Genomic DNA, 26,501 nt, shown 5'->3' on the forward strand with positions numbered 1-26,501 from the left:
ATACAAGGTGGTCCATAAATAACGCACAGATCGAAACCGCTGTTGGTATGTTATGTGTTAAGGAACGGCACAGTCTGCTGGTATGGGCGTGGGTGTTACGGTGTGTGTAAGAAACGAACTAATAATGCAGGACAGACAGTGATAACGTTGACTGAACCGCCTCGGAAACACACGAGAATCGCCTGACAGAGTGGAAGAGGAGCATTATACTGTAGATGGCCGACCCTATGTATTCGTTTTATGTACATTCCACTTAATTTCGACCTGAACACCAATATTTTGCATTAAATATTGAGCTGTTGCACGATGTTTGTACTAGAGTATGATGCTAGTCACGAAGAAGTGCTATGGAGGGAATGTGAAGCCGAAGTGTAGTTTCTTTCTGTCACCGAACTAAGGGATATGCTGTATGCCGGAAAGGTACAAAAATCTCGTCCAATGAAGATGGTCAGACTATCTATCTGCCTATGTATCTCTCTCTCTCTCTACATCTGTCTCTCTATCTATCTATCTATCTATCTATCTCCCTTCAGAGGTGGCCACAAACATATCTCCCTGTCCCCTACCATGTCTAAACTCCCTTTCGCTTACATCTCCCTCTCATGTAACTCACCACACCATCCCTCCATCTCATCAACTGTTATCAGTGTATAATGAACGATATACCAGAGTAATCCCTAAACTGTCTTTCATAACTAAAGCCAGTACAACATATGGTACTTATGGACGTACATTCAAGTAATAAACTACGGGCTTGTTTAATAAAGTTATCTGATTAAATTCACTTACACAAAGAAGTAAGATAATGTTTACCCCATTTCCTTCTAAATTCTCAGCAAAACAATGAAAAAAGCTATATAATTTTTAATAGTTTTGGCTCACTCACTATATATTAGAATGTATAACTGCATTTTACTTCACTGATAGAAATAAGAAAGATAAGATTTACCCTGTTTCCTGTTAACGTCGCTTACTGGAAGGAATGATTAATTTTTCCCTCCCTTCTTAATCATACTTCCCTCCAATAAAAATATTGGTCATTTTACTTCCTACTTAAGCAACCCTACACACAGAGATATATGATGGTCTGTAGCAGGTAAGAGGATTGGTTGGCCTTAGGGAACGCACGACCAGGTATTCCCCTAGATACGGGTACACAATAAAAATAATCCCATTCTTATGGAACACGCATTCCCGACGAAAAAGAATAGCCTAAATGACAGTGTTCTCGACAGCGCACAAGGCTCTGTACAACCTCTTCCTTAGATATTTATTTTACTTACTCCACCTTAGTCTTCTCGTGTGTATTATTGATGACTTTATATGGACATAAATTCCATAAGGAACATAAGAATAATATTAACAGGGCATATGAAGAAATATACCGATTTACTGTAGAGTGGTTAGGGAGTCACATTGATCTTCTTGCCTTCTATGGACGCAGTATTGCATTATTTTACACAGGCTACCACAAGAAGGCTTTGATCAGTAGACAATTGTTCTGGTAGTTGAGAGGTTGAAAACTGTCTCGATTAATCCTTGTAAATCATAGAATCTCCTAACCTGAAAACGGGGACCAGAATATAATCTAAAATAAATTCTCAACTGCGTCCATGGCACTGAAAGAGTTAGCTTCTTCACGTATTTTATTTTTCCTGTTAATGTTGACTATAGTACATCCAAGCGATTATACTAAACTGAGAGAAACTTCAAGAGGAGCGATTAGATATATCCTTCACTGACTCCTCCAACATGAGATACTTCAACATGAGACACACTTCCAAAGTTAAGTAGAATAATCCCGAGGAAAGTTCACCGTTATACACTAGCTCACCACTTCAAAACAGCAAATGTAAGACAAGTGGTAGCGAAGCAACAGCCAACATTCATCTATCGGGTAACTGTGTGAGAAGGATGAGGATGGAAGAGAGAGGAGAAAGGGACTATAGCCCCCCCAGCCTTCCTCCTCCCTTATCCTTTCCCCTGTCACGCAATGGTACCAGGCATCTGCGTGTCTGGTTGCTGCTTCACTAGTGGTTGTCTCACGCATAATAGTCCGAACTGGCAGGCAGGTGTATAAGGCAGAACTTTCCTCGAGTGTACGATCATAAGCAAAAGTTCTCAGACGGTTCCCTGCTGGTCACGACGATGGAAGGTGTTATGTGAAGTATTTTAATGTGATAGCAATATGAAGTGCCCAACAGAGTATTAAAAGGAAGATTACCACCTGACGTCCAGGGGGTGGATGAGAAACATGGAAGACAGGATACAACGTCGGTAGGAAGCGATCGGAGAAAATAAAAAAGACGCTTCCGTACTCCCCAGTCCAACTCACCGACAACATGAAGAGTGAAGGCCCTGGATATCTTCGGCTCTGTTGACACCTGACACTCGTAGGTGCCTGAGTCTGACACCTTGGCTTGGGCGAGGCGTAGAGTCCAGTCATCAGAGCCCTCAGAGTGTAGTGCAGAGAAGCGTTGGTCAGTCGTGTACGTGAACAGCCCTGCCGTCAACACCTGCACGTCTTGGTGTCGCATCCATGTCACCTATAATTAAGACAACATAACTATACTCTTTTTACCCTAACATGGTCTAATATTGCCATTTCTCCATCCTGAATACTGAGTTGTGATAACAGATGAACACTTGAACATGATGCTGGCCAAGAAGAAGCTCTATGGCAAAGATGTGGGATTGTAGCACTTTCATTGTTTGTCACGGAACTGTATGAAAGAAGCTACAAAAGGACGAAAATCTGGGTCCAGTTAGGTGAAAGTAGTATAGACAATACCCATTCGTCAATCCATCTTCTGGCCTTATACTGACCATTAGGAACGTGGGGGTACGGGGCTAGGCTAATCAGTCCAGACGTTTAAGATGAAAGAGGCCAGTCACTCGTCCCTCTGTGACATTAACTAAGCAAACACACACACACACACAAACAACCCTTGGATGCAAACCCTTATAGCCCACATCTATTTAGAGTTTTTATTACACACTAACTGTGATGCATCCATACGTAGACGATATAAATATACGGTATATCATTTGGGAGGAGGTAGGTTTCCCTTTGGCGGGCTTAATCGTCTTGTGTTAACCAGCACAAATGACTAAATTGAAGGACCAGACGTTAAAGTGAAACTCGCTTTCTCCCCCCCCAAAAAAAAAAAAAAAATCTTCGTAGAGAGTAATATTACTGTATCTGATGTACAGTACGTACCACGGACGCATTTCCAGCCGTGTGACACATTTACACAACTCTATAACACATAAAAGTAATCGTGCGACTTGTTGCCATGAGACATACAGGGGTTCTCGTAATTTTCTTGCCCGTATTTTGTAAGTATTGCATTTATTTGACTGAAGAAATTGCTATATATACGACTTTTAATTTTTTTTAATTTTTTATTGCGGCAGCAGACCTCTGGAATGAAGGAGGCCTACAGTGTCCTCATTTACGTCTTAGATATCAATGGTTACCTGCAATTTTGTCCTCAGCCATGCATAGATTTGCTTTAGTAATTCACTTGATTGTTTCTTTTTTACTGATTTTTACTGTCATTAGCGTTCGTTAGATGTATGTTATGTTAATTTGGACTCCAAAAACTAATCTTCCCCTTTTTATATATATTTCTGTGTTGGCATGTCATTTCACTCATGTTTATTTCCACCGATTTCATTAAAACTTACACAGCATACAGCACACACAAAGCTCAGCCTGGAGAAAAAAAAAAAAAAAAAAAATCATGGCAACTCGTTTCAAACAGCAACGGGAATGTAAGTTTAAATGTGGCAAAAGTTTCATGGCTAAATTTTTAAATCAATGATGTTCTGCTATTATTCATGATAACTGCATGCTCGAAGCGGCAGTGTGATCACAGCACAACACTAATGTTTTTATGATATTTTTACTATACGTGGAATGCCCAGTTTTATGATTTATTACATGTGTTTGGGGGATTTACTGATCTTAATGAAATTTGAAAAGGTTTATATTACATTCCATTGAATAAAATGTAATTGATAATAATAATAATAATAATAATAATAATAATAATAATAATAACAATGTTAATAATAATAATAATAATAAATACTGCAATAATAATAAGACTAATTAAGACATTAGTGAATCAATAAATAATATTTAAAATGACAGTTTTACTACTGCTACTACTACCACTACTACTACTACAACTATTACTACTACTACTACTACTAAACCCATGAGCTAAGGACCAAACTTGAAAGAATTCTAATCACTGGTGTTTGGTATCGCAGCCATTTTATAACAATTATATAATTTGGTACCAAGGGCTAATAAAGGTATAACAGAGAAAGTCTTACAAAAATAAAAAGCTCATATTCATTAGAAGCAAATTCTATTCATATCTGTTCAAGGAGAAAAAAAAAATCTTAAAGGCAACATATGTGAGCAGAATCATGACATTTCCTAAAGTTTGCTTCTAACAGATAAATACGGGTAATGTATTCACTTGTATTTACAATTCACATGAAAAGAGTGGCACTGAAATGGCTATGGACAAGGCCACATGGAGGCTATTTGTTTGTGGCCACCCTTTGCGGGATTGAGGAGTCTGGCAATAGATGGATAGATAGATGAAAAGAGTAGAAAAATAAGCAGGTTGACGGCACGTTCGAATCACACTCGCCTCATATCGCTACTGCAATTGGAATTAATTAGAACAAGTGTTTTTTGAGATCTTTGTATTATCGTCTCGTGGTTCTGTAGTTGTCTTTTGATGTTCCCAGCTCGACTTTATATACCGTACTGTTTTGGACAATAAAATAATAAAACTCCTATAACGAAAAATAAAAACTCGTCACATGAATATCGATTTAATTGTGCTGTGTATATGTGATGGAACTAATCTGTTACAGGCACTATAGCAACTTGAAGGTTTCGTCATTGTTGTACTGAATTCGATGAGCCATAGTTAGGAAGTACAGATGACTCCTCTTAATCGTCAGTCAAAATGGCCACCCAAACTGACAACGCGGCCTTCAACCAAACTGAAAAGGCTTAGGGACATTAGTCTGGACTGTGTAAATGCGCTGTAGTAATTTTCTAGCTAATCGGTTCAGAAGCAAAGGCGTGAGGCCATGACATCGAGCCTTGGTTAGAGGAACGACCAATACGTAGAAAAAAAAATGGGATAGGTAAGAACGAGAGTCAGAATCAAATACATAATCGACTTGAGATCCTTGATAAATCTATGGAAATATTAAAAAAAAAATAAAACAACAACAAGAAAATAAGAAATATCCTCGCAACTGCTCGCATCAAACAACTGAAAAGCTAAACAGATGACATTGTCATAAACCCCATTCACTGAAGCCAGTCACGAGGAGCCCAGAAACAGCCTGAAGGTTGCTACTGATTGGCTGATACAGTATTAAGTGATATGGGGAAATGTACAGCTCCTAGTAATATCAGTCAGTATATGGCTAATACGGATTACACCATCCCAAATGAAAATGTTGTGGGAATCCGGACTAATGGCCGATGACAACGAGTTAAAAGAAAAACATAAAAATTACGTTGGTGTTGGGGAAAAAATGCATCTCGACAAACACAGTTATCCAGATGTGAGCGACGGTTGGCGTGGCAGCAGACAGTGAGGTGTTCTTGATCAGTTTGACTACGGTGTTCTTTGGAGCTTCACACAGTTAATTCGGAATGTACATTATTTTTTTTTATTACATCCTTACATTACATACATTGCAATGTACCTATGACAATCAAGACCATAGAACAAGGCACGAGGAGCGCCTTGAACAATGGATACGAAATGGTAACGACCTCTGTCCCTCAGTTGGTACTACGGGTGCGGTGAACGTTCGACTCATGGTTCATACAGTAGTCACGCTGACTGCTATACCACCACTCTCCACCCTACCATCCCTCAATTACCCAGTTGTGTTGGCCAGTCACGGGCGTCTATTCATTCTTCCCAAATGACTGATTGAAGTGAATATCCTTTTAAACACATGATTCCTAAGGTGTCTGAGAAACAGGGATGAAATGTTCTACCCACTGCCCACACCACCCTGTTGTTATGGCTGGTGTCCATCTGTGATGTTTTAAGGTGGTCTCACTTGAACTCTAATTCTTATCACGCGGTTTGAACTGGGCGACTGAAGCATTAACAAGACGACTCCAGCCAGATAATACGGAGTTGAATGAACTACTTACCGGATGTGTGAAAAAGAAGATAATTTATTAGACAATTTAAATATAAACCTTTAGACTAAAACGAAAAATTTTAATAATAGTCAGATAATTTGAAGCAGACGATTCTGAAGACTAACCAATCGATTTCACTGGCCAACCGATTTCAAGAGTAACCAGATGAGTTCATACACTTCTGCAGATGTTTTATCTATTGATTTGTTTATTTTTTTCTACTTACCACACGATTCCCAAGGTGTTTGACGAGGCAGTGAAGAAAAGCAGTTCTGCCAGCCGCTGCAACCACCCTGTTGCTGCTGCTGTTGTCGAATTGTGGCCTCAGGAGGGGTTGGTCCCACATTGGCGCCGGTCGGGAGGGGGGTGCTCGCTCTAGACGGTTGTTGCCGCTCGTGCTCTGTGGGGAGGAGGGAGAAAGTATAAATAATCTGAAACCCCTTAAATACTATAACGTATTTTTTTTGTTTACTTTGTTTATGCCTGTGGTTGATGCTGGAGAGGGACGCCTTCACGCAATGTCTGACTTGGCTCGTATCTCTGACTGGGGTAAAAATAATATGGTTGTCTTTAATGCATCTAAGACTCAGTTCTTACACCTATCAACCCGACAAAATCTTCCACAGGTATACCCACTAATGTTTAATAATATTCAGCTTAATCCTGCATCATCCTTGAACATGCTTGGGGTTTCATTTACTCGGGACTTATCTTGGAAAGATCATATTACATCTCTTGTAAAATCTGCTTCCATGAGATTGGGTGTGCTAAGCCGACTCCGCTCTTTCTTTACCCCTGCACAATTGTTGACTCTATACAGGGGTTTTATCCGCCCCTGTGTGGAGTACAACTCTCATGTGTGGGGAGGCTCCCCACATACAGCTCTTCTCAATAGGATGGAGTCAAAGGCTTTTCGTCTCATTAACTCTCCTCCTACGTGTCAAGTGGGGTTGGTGGAGGATTAGTGCCCCTCCCTGTAAAACAATTAACTCTAAGCCGTTGGCCACCCCGTTTGGGATACATGGCGTCTGGCAATGAATGAATGAATGAACTCTCCTCCTCTTACTGACTCCCTTCAACCTCCGTCTCTTCGCCGCACTGTTGCATCTTTATCTCTTTTCTATCGCTACTTTAATGGTCACTGCTCCTCTGAACTGTCTGCTTGCATTCCTCCACCTCTACGACGGGCGCGTAGCACCCGTCTGGCAGCAAACTCTCATCCCTTTTCTGTCCAACTCTCTAATGCAAGAGTTAACCGTTACTCCCAGTCTTTCATTTATGCAACAGGTCAGCTCTGGAACTGTCTCCCTCTGTCTGTATTTCCTGCTGCCTATGATCTCCAGTCTTTCAAACGCAGTGTGTCCAGGCATCTCAAAATGATCGGATCTTGAATTTGGCTCTATTTTGTATTTTGTTTTTCTCTTGGAGGGAACTGTTACTGCGGGCTCATGGCCGTTGGTTCCTTCTTCCTCGCATTAAAAAAAAAAAAGAATAAAAAAAAATAAAGTGGATGGTGAAGGTATCCGATTACTCACACTTCCCTCACCTTCTTTATCTCCCAAAGGAGTATAACGGACTGCTGGAAAAGGACAACTTCAGCCTGCGGTTCACCGGGGCCACGTCCACATGGGCCTGGAGATCAACGACAACGGCTCCAGATTCCTATGGTCCATTAAGAAGAGATATTTTTCAGCCTGAGAGGTTATGAGTATTCTCTTTCAATCAGAATGTAATCTTTTACTAGTAACTTGAATAAAATAAACAAGCCGAAACATAATGCAAGGCAAAAAAACTTATTCTTGACTATATGATAATCACTTCTCCACACTAGTAAATTGCTCTCGTTATATATATTTTTGCTTGATTTTTTGTTTCACTACAGTATACCCACCTGACTATGAAGTATTTCGTAGCTATGCTAATGAAGATATAAACACTTACTCTCACGCACGCATCAGCACATTCACCAAGGCTGGGTCTTAATTTTATGGTTTTAATCTTAGACGATAGTATCCAGATCAGGAGAGACTTTTTGATAAGAGGGGATTAGAATATACCCTTCCTCAACGCCTTCTACTTCCACGGTTCCCTTTTAAGCTTAATGATTTTGTCTGAGAGCGGCAAGTGTATATGTGATGAATGTACTCGGCCTTTCGGGGCTATGCCCAAGAAATTGTATGAATGTGATACTGTAGGCAACAAAATCTCTCTCTCTCTCTCTCTCTCTCTCTCTCTCTCTCTCGACCATATTATTAAAACTGAAAACTGGAAGGTGTAAACGAAGCCCTAATTCTTCAGTATTATTCTTGGAACACCTATGACTTTGGAATGTGCTCAGCCTGTATCCCACTTTAGAGTGTAGTCAGGAACCATACAGATATTTCAGATCTATCCTATCATCATCACATGCTTAGAATATATCGTAAAAAAAAAAAGTGGGCTTGTACAAATCACCTTGCTCTTATTTCATACTCTAAAAGCAGCTGTGTCTTTGTGTGTGTGTGTGTGTGTGTGTGTGTGTGTGTGTGTGTGTGTGTGTGTGTGTGTGTGTGTGTGTGTGCGCGCGCGTCCGAGGCAACTTGCAACTCATCTTACCAGCGGAGCTTGATGGGTGGACAGGTGGGGTGGGATGGTTGGTGAATGAATAGGTAAGGTGAGATGGTATAGATGGGGTGAGCAGGATGGGTGAGCAGGATGGGTGTGCAGGCCGGATGGCTGGATGGTTGTGAATGGTGGGTGGAGGGCAGCGGGTACGTAGACAGGATGAAGTGAGTGGATGAGCTGATGGGATTGGGTTACTAGGGGTATGGTCAGGCAGAGTGGAATAACTCGGTGGGTGAATGGACAGGCAAGGCGTCTGGAACAGTTGGGTGCGCGTGGTGGGTTGGATGACAGAGTGGATGGAGTGGGCAGAGTGGGTGGGGTGGGTGGGCGAGTGGGATAGGCAGAGCAGAGTGGGTTGGTGGTTGGGTTAATGGAGTGAATGGATGGGCTAGGGTTGGTGGACGGATGAGGTTTATGGGTTGGTAGGTATCAAAGGACAAGGCAGAAAGATGGCCTTGCTACACGAGGTAAGTGGCTGTGCATGTGGGTTTGTGACTGGGTGGGAAGGTGGGTGGACAGGGGAAATTAAGCTTAATGTGGAATAGGTCCATGACGTAAATAGGCCCATAGGTGGATAAGGTACGTGTGGCAAAACAGATTCATGAGGGGATGCGTCCTGAGAAATTAACCCAAGTCGAAACATAGGCCCAGTAGGTAACAAAGGGTCATAGCAGAAAGAGGTCCCTGGAAGAGATAATCATTATTAGTCATTAGCGTTTCCACTTGGGGAGAAAATAAGCCCATGGGGAAGAATAAGTCAATGGTGAAAATAAGTTTATGGAAGAAGATTGTTCCATGGGCAGAAAACGTGTCTATGGGAAAAAAAATAGGTCGACTGTACGGAAAAAGTAGGTCACTGGAAGGATAGAAGTTCCTAAGAAAGAAAGATTTGTCCAGAGGAAACAGGTCAATGGATGAAATCTGTCCAACGCGGAAAATAGATTCAGATGAAGAGATAAATGATCCATGAGGAAAAGCAAGTTCATGGTGGAAGGAAACTGATCCACGCATGAAAATTGGATCATGCGAAAAATATGACCAACGGAGAAAGTAAAGGCATGGAAAAAGGGGGTCAAGGGGGAAAATAACTCCATGAAGGAAATGGGTCCATGAGATGAGATCATGTCCATGGGGACTGACCCATAGAGGATGTTGCTGGAGACGGGCTTATGTTCTTATTACCACCACCAAGGAGGCTATGCTTTTGCCGGCTTTGGTTTGTTTGTTTTTCTGCTAGTCTGTTAGCAGGATTACTCAAAAAGTTATGAACGGATTTTGCTGAACTTTTTTTGGAGGGGTAGGGTATGGCCCAAGGAACAATCCATTATATTTTGGTGGTGATCCGGATCATAATCGGGATCCAGAAATTTTTTAAAGCGTTCTTTAGCATTGTTGGATTGTGGCACTTTCCAAATTTTTGCTTCCAGCTCGATAAATAATGCCTACAATGCTTGCACCTCCGCCTTGGCGGAGGTTTATAATCTCGAACTGCTCTTGCTCTGATAATTTGTTTTTTTTTATGTGTCCAACTCTGGGCATAGGCTTCTCAGCCTGCTATCAAGGCCCAGCAGTCCTCCTACATACCATACACCTCTACATGTCACCACTTCGGCGCTGACACCCACCGTCCATATTGAATACATGCTAGGGCTGTCTCATACAGGACTAGTGTATTGGTATTAGCGGGGGTATTTTTACGACAGTCGGCGTGTGTTCTGGTAGATCAGTAAAGACTGATTTAATGAAATTCAAATCCTTAAACTGTTCCCTGCCCCAGCCGGGATTTGAACCTGGGTCCGTTAGGACTGCAGGTCACCTCTCTACCGATTGAGCCACCGCCTACCCTGTGTACTTAAATAATCTCTGTGGTAAATCTCAGTGACCAAAACTGACTTCAATATCTGGCAGCAATCAGTGTCACTAATGTCGGATGCTGTAGATTCATCAGACTACTATCCAAAGATCCATGAAAAGAAAAAAAAGCGAAGAAATAGGACAGGACTTCTGTTATCGAGTGTACCTACCTGATTTCCACTGATACCGACGCCTCCACTGCTGCCGCTTACTGCCTTTGGCACTGTGGGGAGAAAAGAAAGAAAAATAAGAACACTGCTGACCAAAATGCTGCGGAAAGAAGGCACAAATAGCTGACTTATATGATCGTTGCTCATCCCTACCAGGTACACAAGATCGACGTATGCTTACTTTCTCCTGGTTCTTTACCCTGTTCTGATAGGAGAAAACGTTGATTAAACAGTCGCCCCCCTCATACTGACCTACACACAAAGCTCATCTTTCTGGTGTGCATTACAACTCCACTACCCCCTCACCAATCTCACACACACACACACACACACACACACACACACACACACACACACACACACACACACACACACACACACACACACACACACACACACACACACACACACACACACACACACACACACACACACACACACACACACACACACACACACACACACACACACACACACACACACACACACACACACACACACACACACACACACACACACACACACACACACACACACACACACACACACACACACACACACACACACACACACACACACACACACACACACACACACACACACACACACACACACACACACACACACACACACACACACACACACACACACACACACACACACACACACACACACACACACACACACACACACACACACACACACACACACACACACACACACACACACACACACACACACACACACACACACACACACACACACACACACACACACACACACACACACACACACACACACACACACACACACACACACACACACACACACACACACACACACACACACACACACACACACACACACACACACACACACACACACACACACACACACACACACACACACACACACACACACACACACACACACACACACACACACACACACACACACACACACACACACACACACACACACACACACACACACACACACACACACACACACACACACACACACACACACACACACACACACACACACACACACACACACACACACACACACACACACACACACACACACACACACACACACACACACACACACACACACACACACACACACACACACACACACACACACACACACACACACACACACACACACACACACACACACACACACACACACACACACACACACACACACACACACACACACACACACACACACACACACACACACACACACACACACACACACACACACACACACACACACACACACACACACACACACACACACACACACACACACACACACACACACACACACACACACACACACACACACACACACACACACACACACACACACACACACACACACACACACACACACACACACACACACACACACACACACACACACACACACACACACACACACACACACACACACACACACACACACACACACACACACACACACACACACACACACACACACACACACACACACACACACACACACACACACACACACACACACACACACACTTTTTCTACCTCCCTTTCCTTGGGGGAAGCAGCCTAGGTAGATAGATAGATATTTAGACGTACTGAACTCTTAGAAACAAGCAGGTTACACCTTCCTGCTGCGACACCATCCCTCACACAATTCTACTCGTAACTTCACAGGGGATATTTATTCTATCTTGCTTTACTGCCCGCTACTTTACTAATGTTCCAGCATCACAGTCAAAGGGCTATATAGAGTTGCCTTTTCCTCGACCACTTAGTCTTTCTGTTTTAGTTCGTTCCTTTATCATTGTTATGCAGTTATTCTCTTCAGCTTCTTTTCTCCTTCACTGTTATTCATTTTTTTCAAGCTACTACTCTCTACACTATCTATTTACATCTGTTTTGTCACATTTTCTCTCTATATGTAAGTTGCTTAGTCTTTTATTTGCTTTTCCTCCACATTGCCTCTGTTCATTCTTCCATTCCTTTCATATTCCTCTCTCTCTCTCTCTCTCTCTGACGTATAGGTTGTGGCATACGTACTAACAAGCCCTTCTACCTTCCAGCAACGTGTTGTGTAATATGCGTAAACTCACAATACATATACACTGTTTCTTCTTCATCGTTTCCGTCTTACCTGGAGGGATAAAGGAGATTGCGTAATTTATCCTTAATTCCAAGAGGCGTAAAATGTTTATAAGGAAAAAAATACCCATAGATGTATTTTTAAAAATAACTGAGAAGAAAGTATTCAAGAATTTCTGTCCGCGTCGAGCTGAAACTGTTGAACAACCACAAACAAAATTTCGCTGACGCATCTCTACCTGGAATGGTAATGGAAAGTGTGATGATTTTCTCTTTTTTTTGTTTAACTGATAGCAATACGAAGTTCACAACAAAAGCATTAGTAGATGAATGAATACTCTATAGTCTGCATTCTCTTCCGGTTAAGGGAACCCCTTAACACCTCTTCCTTAGCTATTTATTTTTTGGATTTTGCTGGCTAATAGTCTTTTATTCGTTATTTATCCAGAGTATGGTGATATTAGAATGATTTAAGGAACACAGAGGAGGACGTCAAGGTGTGGTAAGGGTTCGTACCCCCATCGGGTAAGGAGACGCCCTAGCACTTCTTCCTTAGCGATTTATTTTTGGATGCGGCTACTTAACAGCGATTTATATGTTTTTATATGGTCAGTATGGTCAGCAATGTACAGTAATAAGCAAAATAAATCGCTTCGGAAGAGGTGTGGGGGAGAAACGGGCCATTTGTGGTTAAAAATTCACAAGAGTCACTTGGGTATGCAGATCGATCACATACGGCACATGCTCTTTATCCCAGCCGGTACTGAAACACTGTCAGGTCTGCTAGCGTGGAATGAGTGATTGCCTAAGAGAATGCATCTGAGTGACGTGGAGGGGGATGGGGAAGGGGGAAACCAAAGGGATGAAAGAGTGGTGTGGAGAGGTACAATTGACAGCATATGAAGTAGGACAGCATCAGCATGTAGCAGAGGTCCAGCATTTGGTACACTGACAGCCTTGCCATAATCACATGTTTACTGGTGGCACTGACATGAAAGAACGGAAATGCCAAATATTAAGTGAAATGGCCAAGTAACTGTGAAGCCTATAGGTGAGAAATTGTAGCTAGACCTCAGCTTCACACACACTATCCCAAGTTTATTTGTGGCTAACTGTACATGAATGAGGATCTGATTAGGAGAGAGGGCAGCTTGACGGCAGAGGACAGAATGACATGAAGGCGATTCGTTTGTGTCCACCCCTTCCGGGATTAAGGTGTCTGGCTATAGACTGCGATATTTTTTTAAATCTAACTTGTATTAGATCTGAATCCCAGGAGTGTATAGGAATTATCGACCGTGACTGTACGTTTGCATCTTTCTCCCGATTAGAATTCAGTTTGCAACACACACACACACACACACACACACACACACACACACACACACACACACACACCTAAGTTAATGTCACCCAAAACACCATCATTCCTGTTTATTTATTTTATACTTATAACAAGATAAAGCAAATAACACCATAGCAACTGTGACCATTTAGTTAAATTTTATCTCAGATACTATCAAACAATGACGATAGTTCTTTACCTTATCGTGGCCCAGATTTTCATTTTTCTGGTGCTTATACAGCAGAAGACAGTGCTACATCTCTACATCCTTTCCAGGCACTTTTTCCTGACTAATATCATATCCTAGTGGTAATCTATTGTTACAAAGCAACATTCGTGATGGAGAGAAGGTAATTTCAGGCCAAGTTAGAGTAAAAAAAAAGAGTATATATTAATTCTGCAAGATAATTTTTGGCCAAGTTAGAGCAAAAAAGTATATGTTAATTTTGCAAACAATGTTTGGGGTGGGCTTGAGCTTTCCCATCCACTTTACTGCTATGATGGCCCAAGTGTCATTCTCTCCCTGGCCACAAAGGGATCGTAAACTTAATGCCAATATTTCGCCCAAAGTTCCTCCAGATTCTTCCACCTCCTTACTTTCCCTCTTTTCCTGTCTCCCTCCCTCCCTCACACACTCTTCCTTCTTGCCCTTCACATTTTCTCTCTCCCCCTTACGCTTTCCACTTTTCTCGTCCAATTTTTCCTTTTACTGCTGCATTCCTACACCTGTTCCTCCTTCCTTCCTTGCTTCCTTCTCCCAGTCTCCAACCAGATCTTCCCTCACTCCCTCTTCTCCTTCTTTTGCTTTGTTTCTTCCCCTCCTCCTTCCCTGTTCGCCCCTTTTTTCTTCTTTCACATCTTTCTTCCCATTCATTTCCTCCTCCTTTTTCTTTTTTTTTTTTTCTCATCATCCTTCATTCCCTCCTCCATCTCTGCTTGCTCTTTCTTCCCTCCCTCCTGTCTTCCTTCCCTTCTTTCTATATTCCTTCTGTCATCCATTCATTCATTCAGGCATTCAGGCATTCAGTCTTTCCTTCTTACCTTCCTTCCTTCCTTCCTTGGCTTCTCTTCTTCCCTTCCATATCTTCTTATCTCCCTATATCAAGCTTTCATTTTCATTCCTGCCTTCCCTCTTTTCTTCCTTCCTTTCTTCTTTTCCTACCCTTCATTCCTTCCTTTTCTTCTTCCTCCTTTTTCTGGGTAATTGAAGATTTTCCTTCCTTCCGTCCTTCCCGCCTCCCTTTCTCCCTCCTTTCTTTCTCACCTTCCCCCCTTCCTTCTTTTCCACCCTTCCTTCTATCCTTCCCTCCCTCCTTCCTTCCCTTCCTTCCTTCTATCCTTCCCTCCCTTCCTTCTATCCTTCCTTCCTTCCTTTCCTCTTTTCTTCCCTCTATCTCATACCCTCCTTCCTTTCTCACTTTACAGTTCTTCCTTCAGTTCCTTCCACTTCTCGTCTCTCTTTTCCATTCATGTCCTTCTTTTTTATATTCTTCCCTTCCTGTCTTTCTCTTTCCTTCACATTTGATAACCTCCTTCCTTCCTTCTGTCCTTCTCCCACTTCTCTGCCTCCAATCCTTGCCTTACTCTCAGCTTCCTTCCTTCTTTTCCTTCCGATTCTCCCTTCCTTCTCTCTGTCTCCTCAACTCTTCTTTGCTTCCATTCCATCTTTCTCTCTCAAATCCTTCTTTCTTTCTTCTTTCCTTCTTTCCTTCTTTTGTTTATCCTTGTTTCCTTTCTTCCTTCCTTACTTCCATACTAGCTTGCTTGCCAGCTTGTGTTCCTACCTTACGTCCTGCAATCCTACTTTCCTTCTTCTTTCTCTATTTCCCTCCTTCTTTCCTTGTTTCCTTCCTCCCTCCATCCCTCTCTTCCTTTCTTCTTTCTTTCTCTCCTCCCTCCCTCTCTTCCTTCCTTCCTACCTTCCCTCCTTCCCTCTCTGCCAGCCTCTCAGCTAAGGATCTTTGACACACTCTTTATTGCGTTTCATTTCCTCTTTTCGTCTTGCTGTCTCCATTTCTTTTTATTCTTTTTGCTATTTGTGCCTCTTTGTACCCACGCCTCTGCTCGCTTGTTTTTCCTTAGACTCTCTCTCTCTCTCTCTCTCTCTCTCTCTCTCTCTCTCTCTCTCTCTCCCTCTCTCTCTCTCTCTTTTATTTCCTTGTGGCTGTTTCCTTGTATTGTTCTATACTTTCCTCTCTTTTTCTCCTTTCTGCCTGCACTCTTCCACATTTCTCCTCTCTCTCTCTCTCTCTCTCTCTCTCTCTCTCTCTCTCTCTCTCTCTCTCTCTCTTTTAAACACACACACACACACACACACACACACACACACACACACACACACACACACATATTCCTCAGGCTGACTTTCTCTCTCTCTCTCTCTCTCTCTCTCTCTCTCTCTCTCTCTCTCTCTCTTTCTGCCTTTCATCTTCCCTGTTTCCTCATGCTGGTTGGACTTTTCGATAAAGTTTGTTCCTCCCTTTACCCTGTTCACACATCCGAGTCAATAGGGACCTAGATGTTCATTCGATTGTTGTGCTACGTATTCTGGGGGAAAACTGGAACGTAAATATAATCATTCTCTGCCTTAAGTACTCTCGCACCGTGGATAGTAATGGATAAATTTTTTCATATTTTACTTCTCGTCTTCGTCATCCTCATCGTCATCATTGTCGTCATCGTCGTCATCACCAGTCATCATCGTCACTGTCACTATGTTCATCTTCATCATTATCATTATTATCATCGTCTTCGTTGTCATCGTCGTCATCATCATCATCATCACCATATTCTTTTTCTTGTTCTCCCTCATTCATGACAGCAAAACTTCTGCTCCTATGTCTTATGTCTTGCTTTTATTCTCTTCATCTCACCCACCTTCCCATGTCACCTTCCCTTACCCCACCTCTCTCTCTCTCTCTCTCTCTCTCTCTCTCTCTCTCTCATCATGCTACCCTTTATCTTATTTCTCAGCAATGAATGCATACATAATTGGTTGACCACCGCTAGTCTTCTTCAGTACAGTATATTCCCCCAATATCTGCACTATATTCAGCATTGTGTGTGTGTGTGTGTGTACTATATTCAGCAGTGTGTGTGTGTGTGTGTGTGTGTGTGTGTGTGTGTGTGTGTGTAATTCACCGGTAATTCACCGATTCGGTCAGGATCATTTGATGGTCGTGATCGTCAGCTTTTACCCTCCCGGAAGGGAGCTGAGAGCTCATATAGTCCGATCTAAGGGCAAGGCTGTGACCTTCACACAAGCACACACCCGTCCCCTTGCTCAAGGGGGACAGTAACCACCCACTTCGTCAGTGAAACTTTTCGCAACCTGAGCGAGGCGCGAACTCCCGTCCACCAGTTGGCAAGCGGGAACGTTACCACTGCACCAGCGAGCGGTGTGTGTGTGTGTGTGTGTGTGTGTGTGTGTATGCTCCCTATATGTATACGTGTAACCAATGTCTTCCGGGATTAGGCTAGATCAGTATGGCTCGAATACTGAAATGCTTAAAAGTATAGTTACTGAAGTCCTTATGGGTGAATGATGAGGGAGACCATTTTCGTCCATAACGTCATCAGTAAGTCTATCACCACTGCGACTGAGTATTAGATCCATACTGAGATACAGCGACATTTATCACTTGAAATTATGGAAGAAAAAAAAACGAAGATTGGCACACATCTTGGAATACCATATAGGCTTATTTACAGGGCTGTTCGTCCAGTACGCCTGCCTGTCTTACATGTTATCTGGATGGGTCACTTTGCTGGTATGAGGAGCAGATATTTTGCTTGCTTTACGAAATTACCTCTGAACCATGCTTTCAATGTGCGTAAAAAAGAAGACAGTGTAAGTACTAATAGTGATATCAAAACAAACTGATACAGGGTAGACACTGGGAAAGCTACATGAGCAATCCCTAGAATATAATCGTTCAAGAAATCTGTAGTATATGGACTGCGCTGTACATTTGCAAATGTAAAAAGTGGGGTTTGTAGTATTTCCTTATATTTTATTACTGGTATGCACATCATTCCCACTTACATGCAATAATTGTTGTCTTGATTATTGTACTGTTACTACTGACACAGTGTTGTAATAATATATTCATTGATTACCTGGACAATTAATTACCATTTCAATAATTTTACAACAGCTACTGTGTTGCAATTCTATACTGTATTAGAATTAATGGAGTGCTGTTCTATTATTCAGCGCCTCAGTCGTGGGAGAACATGTCGTTGATCAGATAATTCAGAGGGTTTGTGGTTGGTAAGATAAAGGCGGGAAGCTTCTGTTCTAGATATTTCAGCCTTATAAGGTATTGTTTCTAGCTGCATTACTCTACGACTGAATGATCTACGGTCTAGGGCAGCAACTTCCAAACAGCGGACCAGGGCCCCGGGGTGGGGGGGGGGGTCATAGTGTATTTCTGAGAAGGTGGGTGGGTGGGTCATAGTGCATTTCTGAGAAGGTCTGGAGTCACTAAATATAGATTTTCACCATCAGATTCCCGAAGAAGCAAATCAAGGATCCCTGTTCCGTTCTCATACACAGCATACCAAGTAAGAGTCCAAGATGAATCCAGGAACCATGAAGCGATTTATTTGCCAGGGACACATTCGAAGGAGGAGTCTAACAAAGTTTTGGATGAGAACAGAAAGTCACCCTCTTATCTTGAAACTGGGTGTTTGGATGTTTCTGGCATTGCAGTCTTCCTGTTTCAACAACGCAGAGTATGTTATGTTCTTAATCACTAAACCGCAACAGCATAATTAGTTTCAAGCGAAAGATGACCACTTTTGCTATCTTTTAGTGACTCAACCACTGATACCAAACTTAGCAGTAAAAATCTAATTACAGCTGTACCGCTGAGTTTTCGGTACACCTTTAAAATGCTGTTTTACGTGCTTGAGCCTCGTCTCTCCTTCTAATTACCCTAGATGCTACAATTTTATAATCTAACATACTCATTCGAGCGACGTTGCTATCTTGCTTCTTCACATGAAAATGTGGAGAGGGCTGCGTGCGTTACGGTATTTTGTCCAGGGCTCACAATAAATAAATTGGGAACCTCTGGTCAGGGGTGCGAGGAGACCTTTGTGACTCGCTGTCATATCCTAAATTTTCTGGGATTTTTTTAAAAATGATATAAATATTGTTCTTAATACCACTTCAGTCCGGTGACGTGTTTTGTGATTATTCTTGCTACCGTTAGGCAATTTCCTTCAAATTAGGGGAGACTTCTTGTACTAGAGAAGTCAGACTGAGCTTCAGTTAGCTCCTTCTCTACAAGACGTCCCCCCTGAAGCACAAAAACTAATCATCTGGTGGTAGCGAAAATAAAACATGAAAAGGTCGTAGGACTGAACAGATTACAGCCAAATCTAGACAGGACTGAAAGGTCTGTGTAGTCTGTTTATGCCTGTCTTTTCTACTGTCCACTTTTCTCTTCCCCCTCCTATCGTTCTTCTTCCTCCTCCCTCCACACTATTCTCTTCCCTCTTCTACCATTTCTCTTCCTCCTACTCGTCCTTCTCCCTTACTTATTTCAATTTCGGTATTGTCTCCCTCCTCCTCTTTCATCCCCCTCCATCCTTCATCCCATAATCCCTTCCTGTCCTACTTTTCACTCCCCATCGTTTTTCTCACGTCCTCCTTCAATCTTCCCTCCTTCCTTCCCTCCCTTGCCTTCCGTCTTTATCATCCACACTTCCTGCTTCATCCCTCCTTTATCTCATCTCTTTCTCTTCTTTCTCCTTTTCCTTACATTCCTTCTCTCCCTCTGGCTCTCTCCTTTCTGTCTATCTCTCGCTTTCCATCTTCACAATCCACTCTCCCTCCTTCATTCAACCAGTGTCTCATCTCTTCTTTCTGTCTTCTCACTCTTGTCCTTCATCTCTGTTCATAATATGTTTAGTCTTCGTCCTCGTATTCTTCCATCTTCCATCGTCGTCGTCTTCTTCTTCCTCCTTTTCTTCCTCCTGTTTTTTCCTCCTCTCTTTCCTCCTCCTCTACCTCCTCCTCTCCCTCTTCTTCTTCCTCCTCCTATTGCTTCTCCTCCTTCCTTTTCTTCTTCTTCTTCTTCTTCTTCATCTTCTTCTACCTCTCCTTTTAACAATCTGATTAAATTTATATATTTCTTATTAACAGGCCCTGTTATTGGCAAGGGCCAGCCTACCATTACATCTGTCTCCAAGTTACTTAAGACACTGCATCCCAACCAAGACTTGGTACAAACTAGAACTCCCAAAATGGCTCTAGCAATCTTCTCTGTGTCTAACAAGATTCTAGCCGATGTCACCTGGTCATACCTGTTTTAGGTACAGTACTTTTCTGGGACCTGTGTAGGCCCCTTCAGGCCCTACTTAAGAGTCCTGTGCCAGTCAGTCTGGTGCCTGTCAACCAGACCACCCCTATATCAATAATACTATGCGAATAATTGTTGTCTGTGTGTGTGTGTCTGTCTGTCTGTCCACATTTGACCCCCTCAAACTTCGACGTGCTGTTCATCAAAAGACGAGGATCAATGAACAGACAAAGGTGTTAATTATAACTCCGTGCAGTCAGCTGCGAGCGAGCCACGCTCACTTTTGTGACAGATTTTTCGCTAGACTTTGGCAACCCTATACAGGTCATACTGCTGGATGGAATAAGCTGAAATTTCGCATGGGCATGCCCAGTATGTCACAGCAGGTCAGATCAAGTTTTGTGTCAGGGCGTGTCTCGCGGGGCAGCATGGCAGGTAGTATTGTTTAACCCGTCCCTATTTTTAACGTTAGTCTTCGAGCTCGCCATGCCCGTTTATTGAAAATTCCATAAAGGGATGAATGCATTAACAAAGCTGCCAGTTGTTTTGGCAACTCTGTATTCCTCAACGAAATATTTTTATCCACCCTGCTTCACCTTCTTTGTCTTATTGTGCAAACATATGTGATTTAAGAGTTGATTTCGAGGGTACTGCCCTCAGCAGGAACAAGCACTTAGCGGCCTGCTTGTTGTTATGCTGTAGGACTAGATATATGAATCGTGTTCAGAAACTTCAGCAGTATAATAAATATTATATATATCCCATACATTTCACTTCAAGATACAAATACAAACAAGTAACAGAATAGCAACAAATGCGAGTAAGTTCTCAGCTTCCTGACGTCTGGCATCAGTAGAACTGCTGTCGGCAGGACCCATGACTGACTACTCTCACGTGTCTTTCTGAACTGAGGAATGAGTGTATATGGCCCCTCCCCCTCCTCCCATCTTTATCCTAATCGCACATATTATTGATTGACATACTTTAGTCGAGCCCTTTAGGGGGTCAGGCAAATATAGCAAATGCTTTCCTTGATCTAGTCCTCATTCATCATATTAAGACCCGGGTTCCTGTCACTCACTCTCAGGTGTACAGAACTGGCTGTTGAGAGCAGTAACAAAATTATTAAAGTTATTCCAACCGTGACAGGATTAATGGTGGCAGTATTATTACTATTTGGCTCCAGTTTTCACTCTAAGTTGAATAAAAATGTCATGTGTTAGCTAGAACAGAATAACAGAGTCATTTCGACAAGTTTATTTTTTAAGAAATCGTGGATTCATAATGTATAAACACTTTTCTACGGAAGTGCAGATCGCCTTATTTTTAAAATATGATGAATATTGCATCATACGCATGTTTTTCGCGTACTACTTTCTTTACCTATGCATTAATGTTTGTTGCCCTGTGTTCGCCATGGGTAGCAGGAAGTGGGACACTGAAGCAGATTTATATTTTGAAGTCGTTTTGGGCATAACACGTCATTCCCATCATAATCTGCAAAACACACACATTTACCATCGTGCTGTGCGTCAGTCAACAAAACTTCATCGTAGCAATCATCGACATCTGCAGGATCAGTGAAATGGAGATAGAGGACAGACTGCTACTCCCTCTTGTCACTGTTGTTGTCTATATATTTACTAACGCCGAGATTTTGTATCTTGTGCCATCCCTGGTGTAAAGGGAATCTTCATCATTTGGTGAGTGGATAATATAAATATTTATCTTAGAACGGTGATCATGGGATTACACTATATTCACACACAAAAGAATGCCCACTCTTGCCATGGAAGAAGAACCCAAAGAAGTCATGTGCTGTCATTAAGGCTTCCTTTAACTTGGCCTAAAATTGCCATCTCTTTATACTGAATACCGAGCTGTAACCAGACGTTAATTTAAATTATGCTGTTAGTTACGAAGTGTAATGGGAAGGAAGCAGAGCCACAGTACTGTCTTTTTCTGCCACTGGGCTACGTGAAAAATGCTGCAAAAGGAACTCTGGGCTAAGTATAATTGCTGCACTGCGATATGGCATAATTTGTCCCCTATTTCAGCTCTGAGTTTTAGTGATTGACTTGTACTCCTGGCCTTGGTGTAGGATGTAGTCTGAAGCTGCTGACGTTCTTTGTAAAACTGATAATTGAAATCAGAATGAGAGAATTCAGCAACTGCTCCGCAGTTTTGTTGATACGTTATCACGTGGTTTTAAACAAGAACCTCATTTGTAACCCTCGCTTTTGTAACAAGGCCTTTCTAACTATGAGATAGTTTATTACACATCCAGCATGAGTCCATTTCTCAATATCTTGACAGCACGCAAGCACGCACGCGCACACGCATGGGCGCACGCACACGCACACACACACACACACACACACACACACACACACACACACACACACACACACACACACACGCTCTCTCTCTCTCTCTCTCTCTCTCTCTCTCTCTCTCTGACATGGCACAGGAAGTCACCCCCTTCTCTCACTCAGTGCCAGGGAAGTAATAAGAGAGGAAGACTGAGCACGAAGACGAAGTGGAGCACGAAGGAGAGAGAGAGAAAAAAAAAAGACTTAAGAAGGAGCAGAAGGAGGAGGAGGAGGTGGACATGGAAGAAGAGGAGAGAAGGAGGAGGACGGGGAAGAAGAGGAGGACGAGGACGAGGATGAAGAAGAGGAGGAGAAAGGAGAACGAGGAAGAAAAGGAGGAAGAGGAGGAGATAGAGAAGAAGGAGGAGGGGGCAGATAGAAGAGCAGAAGTTTCGATAGTGTGTGCTTAGTGGCCCGTTATTTATCACAAGGAAGTGGATCAGAATATATATATATATATATATATATATATATATATATATATATATATATATATATTCTGGATGAATTTTTGACGTAAGAGTGAGTGACAAGGATTTAAGACCACTTTGTGAATTTGATTGTTGACGCATTTACACTTGCATAGGCCAAACAAAATGGAGATGTGTGGATGGTTGTGCCTGTGAGGTGGAGTCACTGGTGAGGAGCTTGAATGGTGACTGAATGTGAATGTGACCCATATTCATTGACCATTTTGTTAACTAAATCTTTCATGCTCTTATATTTCTTTTTCTTTTTTTAGCTCCCATCTCACCTCATCTGTGGATTGAAAAAGAGGCAGATTGAAAATAATAATAATAATTCTTATAATAAAGTTGAAGATGATGATGATGATGACGATGATGATGATGACGATGAAGATTAATTTTACAGTACGATGGCTTCTATTTTGCTTCGATATTGCCACTCCTTCACGATATAGATGTGCTTAAGGAATACCTCCCGTACGAAATTGATAAAGACGTAGCCTAATCAGACATGTGTATGAACACGTCTAGGCTGCCATCTAGGAGTGTAATTAACTAGATCATCAGCTGGCAGGTCATTAACTCCTCGCTTTTGAAGTGGCCAATTATCTCCCGTAATAACACTCACCCAATTCAAAGCTCGGGACGTGAGAATGAAGGGATTGTTTTCAGAAAGTTATTTCACGGGTGAAGGACGCTGCCTAGCAAATCTGCGTACTCTTCCCGTTTTCGCTCTACCTTCATTACCCTCCCCCCCCCCCCCTCTTTCCCTGTCTGTCTGTCTGTCTCCCTCTCTCTCTCTCTCTCTCTGTCTCTGTCTGTCTGTCTGTCTCTCTCTGTCTCTGTCTCTGTCTCTGTCTCTCTCTCTCTCTCTCTCTCTCTCTCCGACATGGCACAGGAAGTCACCCCCTTCTCTCTCTCAGTGCAAGGGAAGTAACAAGAGAGGAAGACTGAGCACGAAGACGAAGTGGAGCACGAGGAGGAAGAAAGACCTGAAGGAGGAGGAGGAGGAAGAAGAGGAGGAGGAGGACAAGGAAGAAGAGGAGGAGGAGGCCGGGGAAGAAGAAGAGGACGAGGACAAGGAAGAAGAAGAAGAAGAGGACGAGGAGGAGGACGAGGAAGAGGAGGAGGAGATAGAGAAGTAGGAAGGGTGAAGGCAGATAGAAGAGCAGGAAGTTTTGAAAGAGTGTGCTCAGTGGCCCGTTATGTATCACAAGGAGGTGGATCAGTATTTATGTCCGCCAGAGTGCATAAAAATTATCCGAAATTGCTTAGATTATTATTTATTTCTCAACAGTTTATTTAAAAGTGTCTGAATTTTCTTAAGCCCTCAGGCCTCTTGAAGTTTCGCAGTGTCGGTAAAGCCGTCTAGTGTGTGTGTGTGTGTGTGTGTGTGTTTTTTTTTTTTTTTTTTTTTTTTACCCTGGCCTAGATTTTCGTCCTTTTGTTGTGTACTTCATGTAGCTCAGTGGCTGAAAAAGACTGTACTAGGGTTCTACATCCTTTCCACAGCAATGTTATATGACTAGCATGATATTAAATTGTTACTCTGTGTTTACAACCCGGTACTGAAGGTGGAGAGATGATAATTTTAGGCCAGGTTAAAGTAAAAAGGTTATGGTCAGATTTAATACTAGTAAATCGTCCCTGAAGGATAAAGAGACATGAAAATGCATCCTAGTCCAACACTGTTTATGAAAATGAAGGAAGCTTTCCGTGATGCTATCTAGTAAGTAGTTAGGTTTATCACCACACTTTTTTTATTATTAATTTTTTCAGAGTTTAAATAATAAATCAATGTACTTATTCATTTATTAATTTATTGCTGAGGGTAGATCTATCAAATTGAAATGTTAGATAAAGCCTTCTTCGACCCATTCATTACTAGATAGCTCTCCAAAGCTGAATAAAATAGTCTGGTAGCAGCAATAATTCGCTGCAAAATGATAGCACCCACTTTCTCGGTTTAGCCAACTCTTCGCATGGCATGCTTTACATTTTTTTTTTTCTCGCTTGGCTCCTTCTGGTCATTTTAATGTGCTTCGGGAAGGATTTTCGAAGTGGGCAGTTACCTGCATCATTAATTATCCCCTTCAGTATGATCGATGTTTCCTAAGGTGAATTTTTGATACATTGTGGATGAAGGAGAGAATGATAAGGATTTGAGAGCGCTTATGAACTTCATTGTTGTCGACTTTACTTTTCCATAGGCAATACAAAGTGGAGATGCATGGATGGTAATACTTGTGAGGTGAAGTCACGGGTCTAGAGCTTCAGTGGTGATGTGCGTGTCCCATATTTACTGTGCATGCAGCTGACTGGCTCTCTATCATGCTTTCATTTCATGTCTTTCTAGGTCCTGTCCTGCGTCACCTGTGGATGGAAATAAGAGGCATGGTGATGTTGATAGAGATGATTGATGATACTGATGATTGATGATATTTATGATTATTGATGATATTGGTGAGGACTCATGATACAGATGACTGGATGATTGACTGATGATACTGATGATGACAGGTGATACTGATGATGACTGATGATATGCGTGATGATTGATGATACTGATGATTGATGATGCTGATGATTGATGATGATGGTTTATTTAACAGTAGGATGACATATTTTTCTTCAATATTGCCACTCCTTCACGATTTAAGTGTGCTTAAAGTATACGTCTCGTACTAAAGGGATAAAGATGTAGCCTAATTAGCTATGTATATGAACACGTCTAGGCTGCAATCTAGAGAGCAGTTAACTAGATCACCAGCTGGCAGGTCATTAACGCCTCGCCTAGGACGTGGCCAATTATCTCTCGTAATAACACTGCCAGTTCAAAGCTCGGGACGTGAGAGAAAGAACTGTTTTCAGAAAGTTATTTCACTGGTGAGGGACGATACCTAGCAACCTTTCTGCGTACTCTTCCCATTTTTGCTTTTTCTCTTTCTCTCGTTACCCTCCCCTTCACCCCCCCCCGTGTGTGTGTGTGTGTGTGTGTGTGTGTGTGTGTGTGTGTGTGTGTGTGTGTGTGTGTGTGTGTGTGGTCCAGGAATAAG

The 26,501-nt window shown here is 42.3% G+C and overlaps 1 protein-coding gene and 1 pseudogene across 1 annotated transcript in view; both read right to left on the reverse strand.

Moving 5' to 3' along the window:
* LOC145391864 (zwei Ig domain protein zig-8-like) overlaps positions 1–21,484 on the reverse strand; it is a 51,326-nt gene extending 29,842 nt beyond the window's left edge. The window contains exons 1-4 of the mRNA XM_080266355.1: positions 21,448–21,484; positions 10,837–10,889; positions 6,435–6,608; positions 2,336–2,546 (exon numbers count right to left, since the gene is read on the reverse strand). Coding sequence (XP_080122481.1) covers positions 2,336–2,546; positions 6,435–6,608; positions 10,837–10,889; positions 21,448–21,484 — 475 coding nt within the window. The remainder of the gene's footprint in view (positions 1–2,335; positions 2,547–6,434; positions 6,609–10,836; positions 10,890–21,447) is intronic.
* Positions 21,485–21,642: 158 nt separating this feature from the next.
* Positions 21,643–26,501, reverse strand: part of LOC145391871 (zwei Ig domain protein zig-8-like) — a 113,877-nt pseudogene continuing 109,018 nt past the window's right edge.

This window comes from Coenobita brevimanus, chromosome 2 (genome assembly GCF_032717465.1).
Source record: "Coenobita brevimanus isolate Jiangsu-jjx chromosome 2, ASM3271746v2, whole genome shotgun sequence".
NCBI classification, from domain to species: Eukaryota; Metazoa; Arthropoda; class Malacostraca; order Decapoda; family Coenobitidae; genus Coenobita; species Coenobita brevimanus.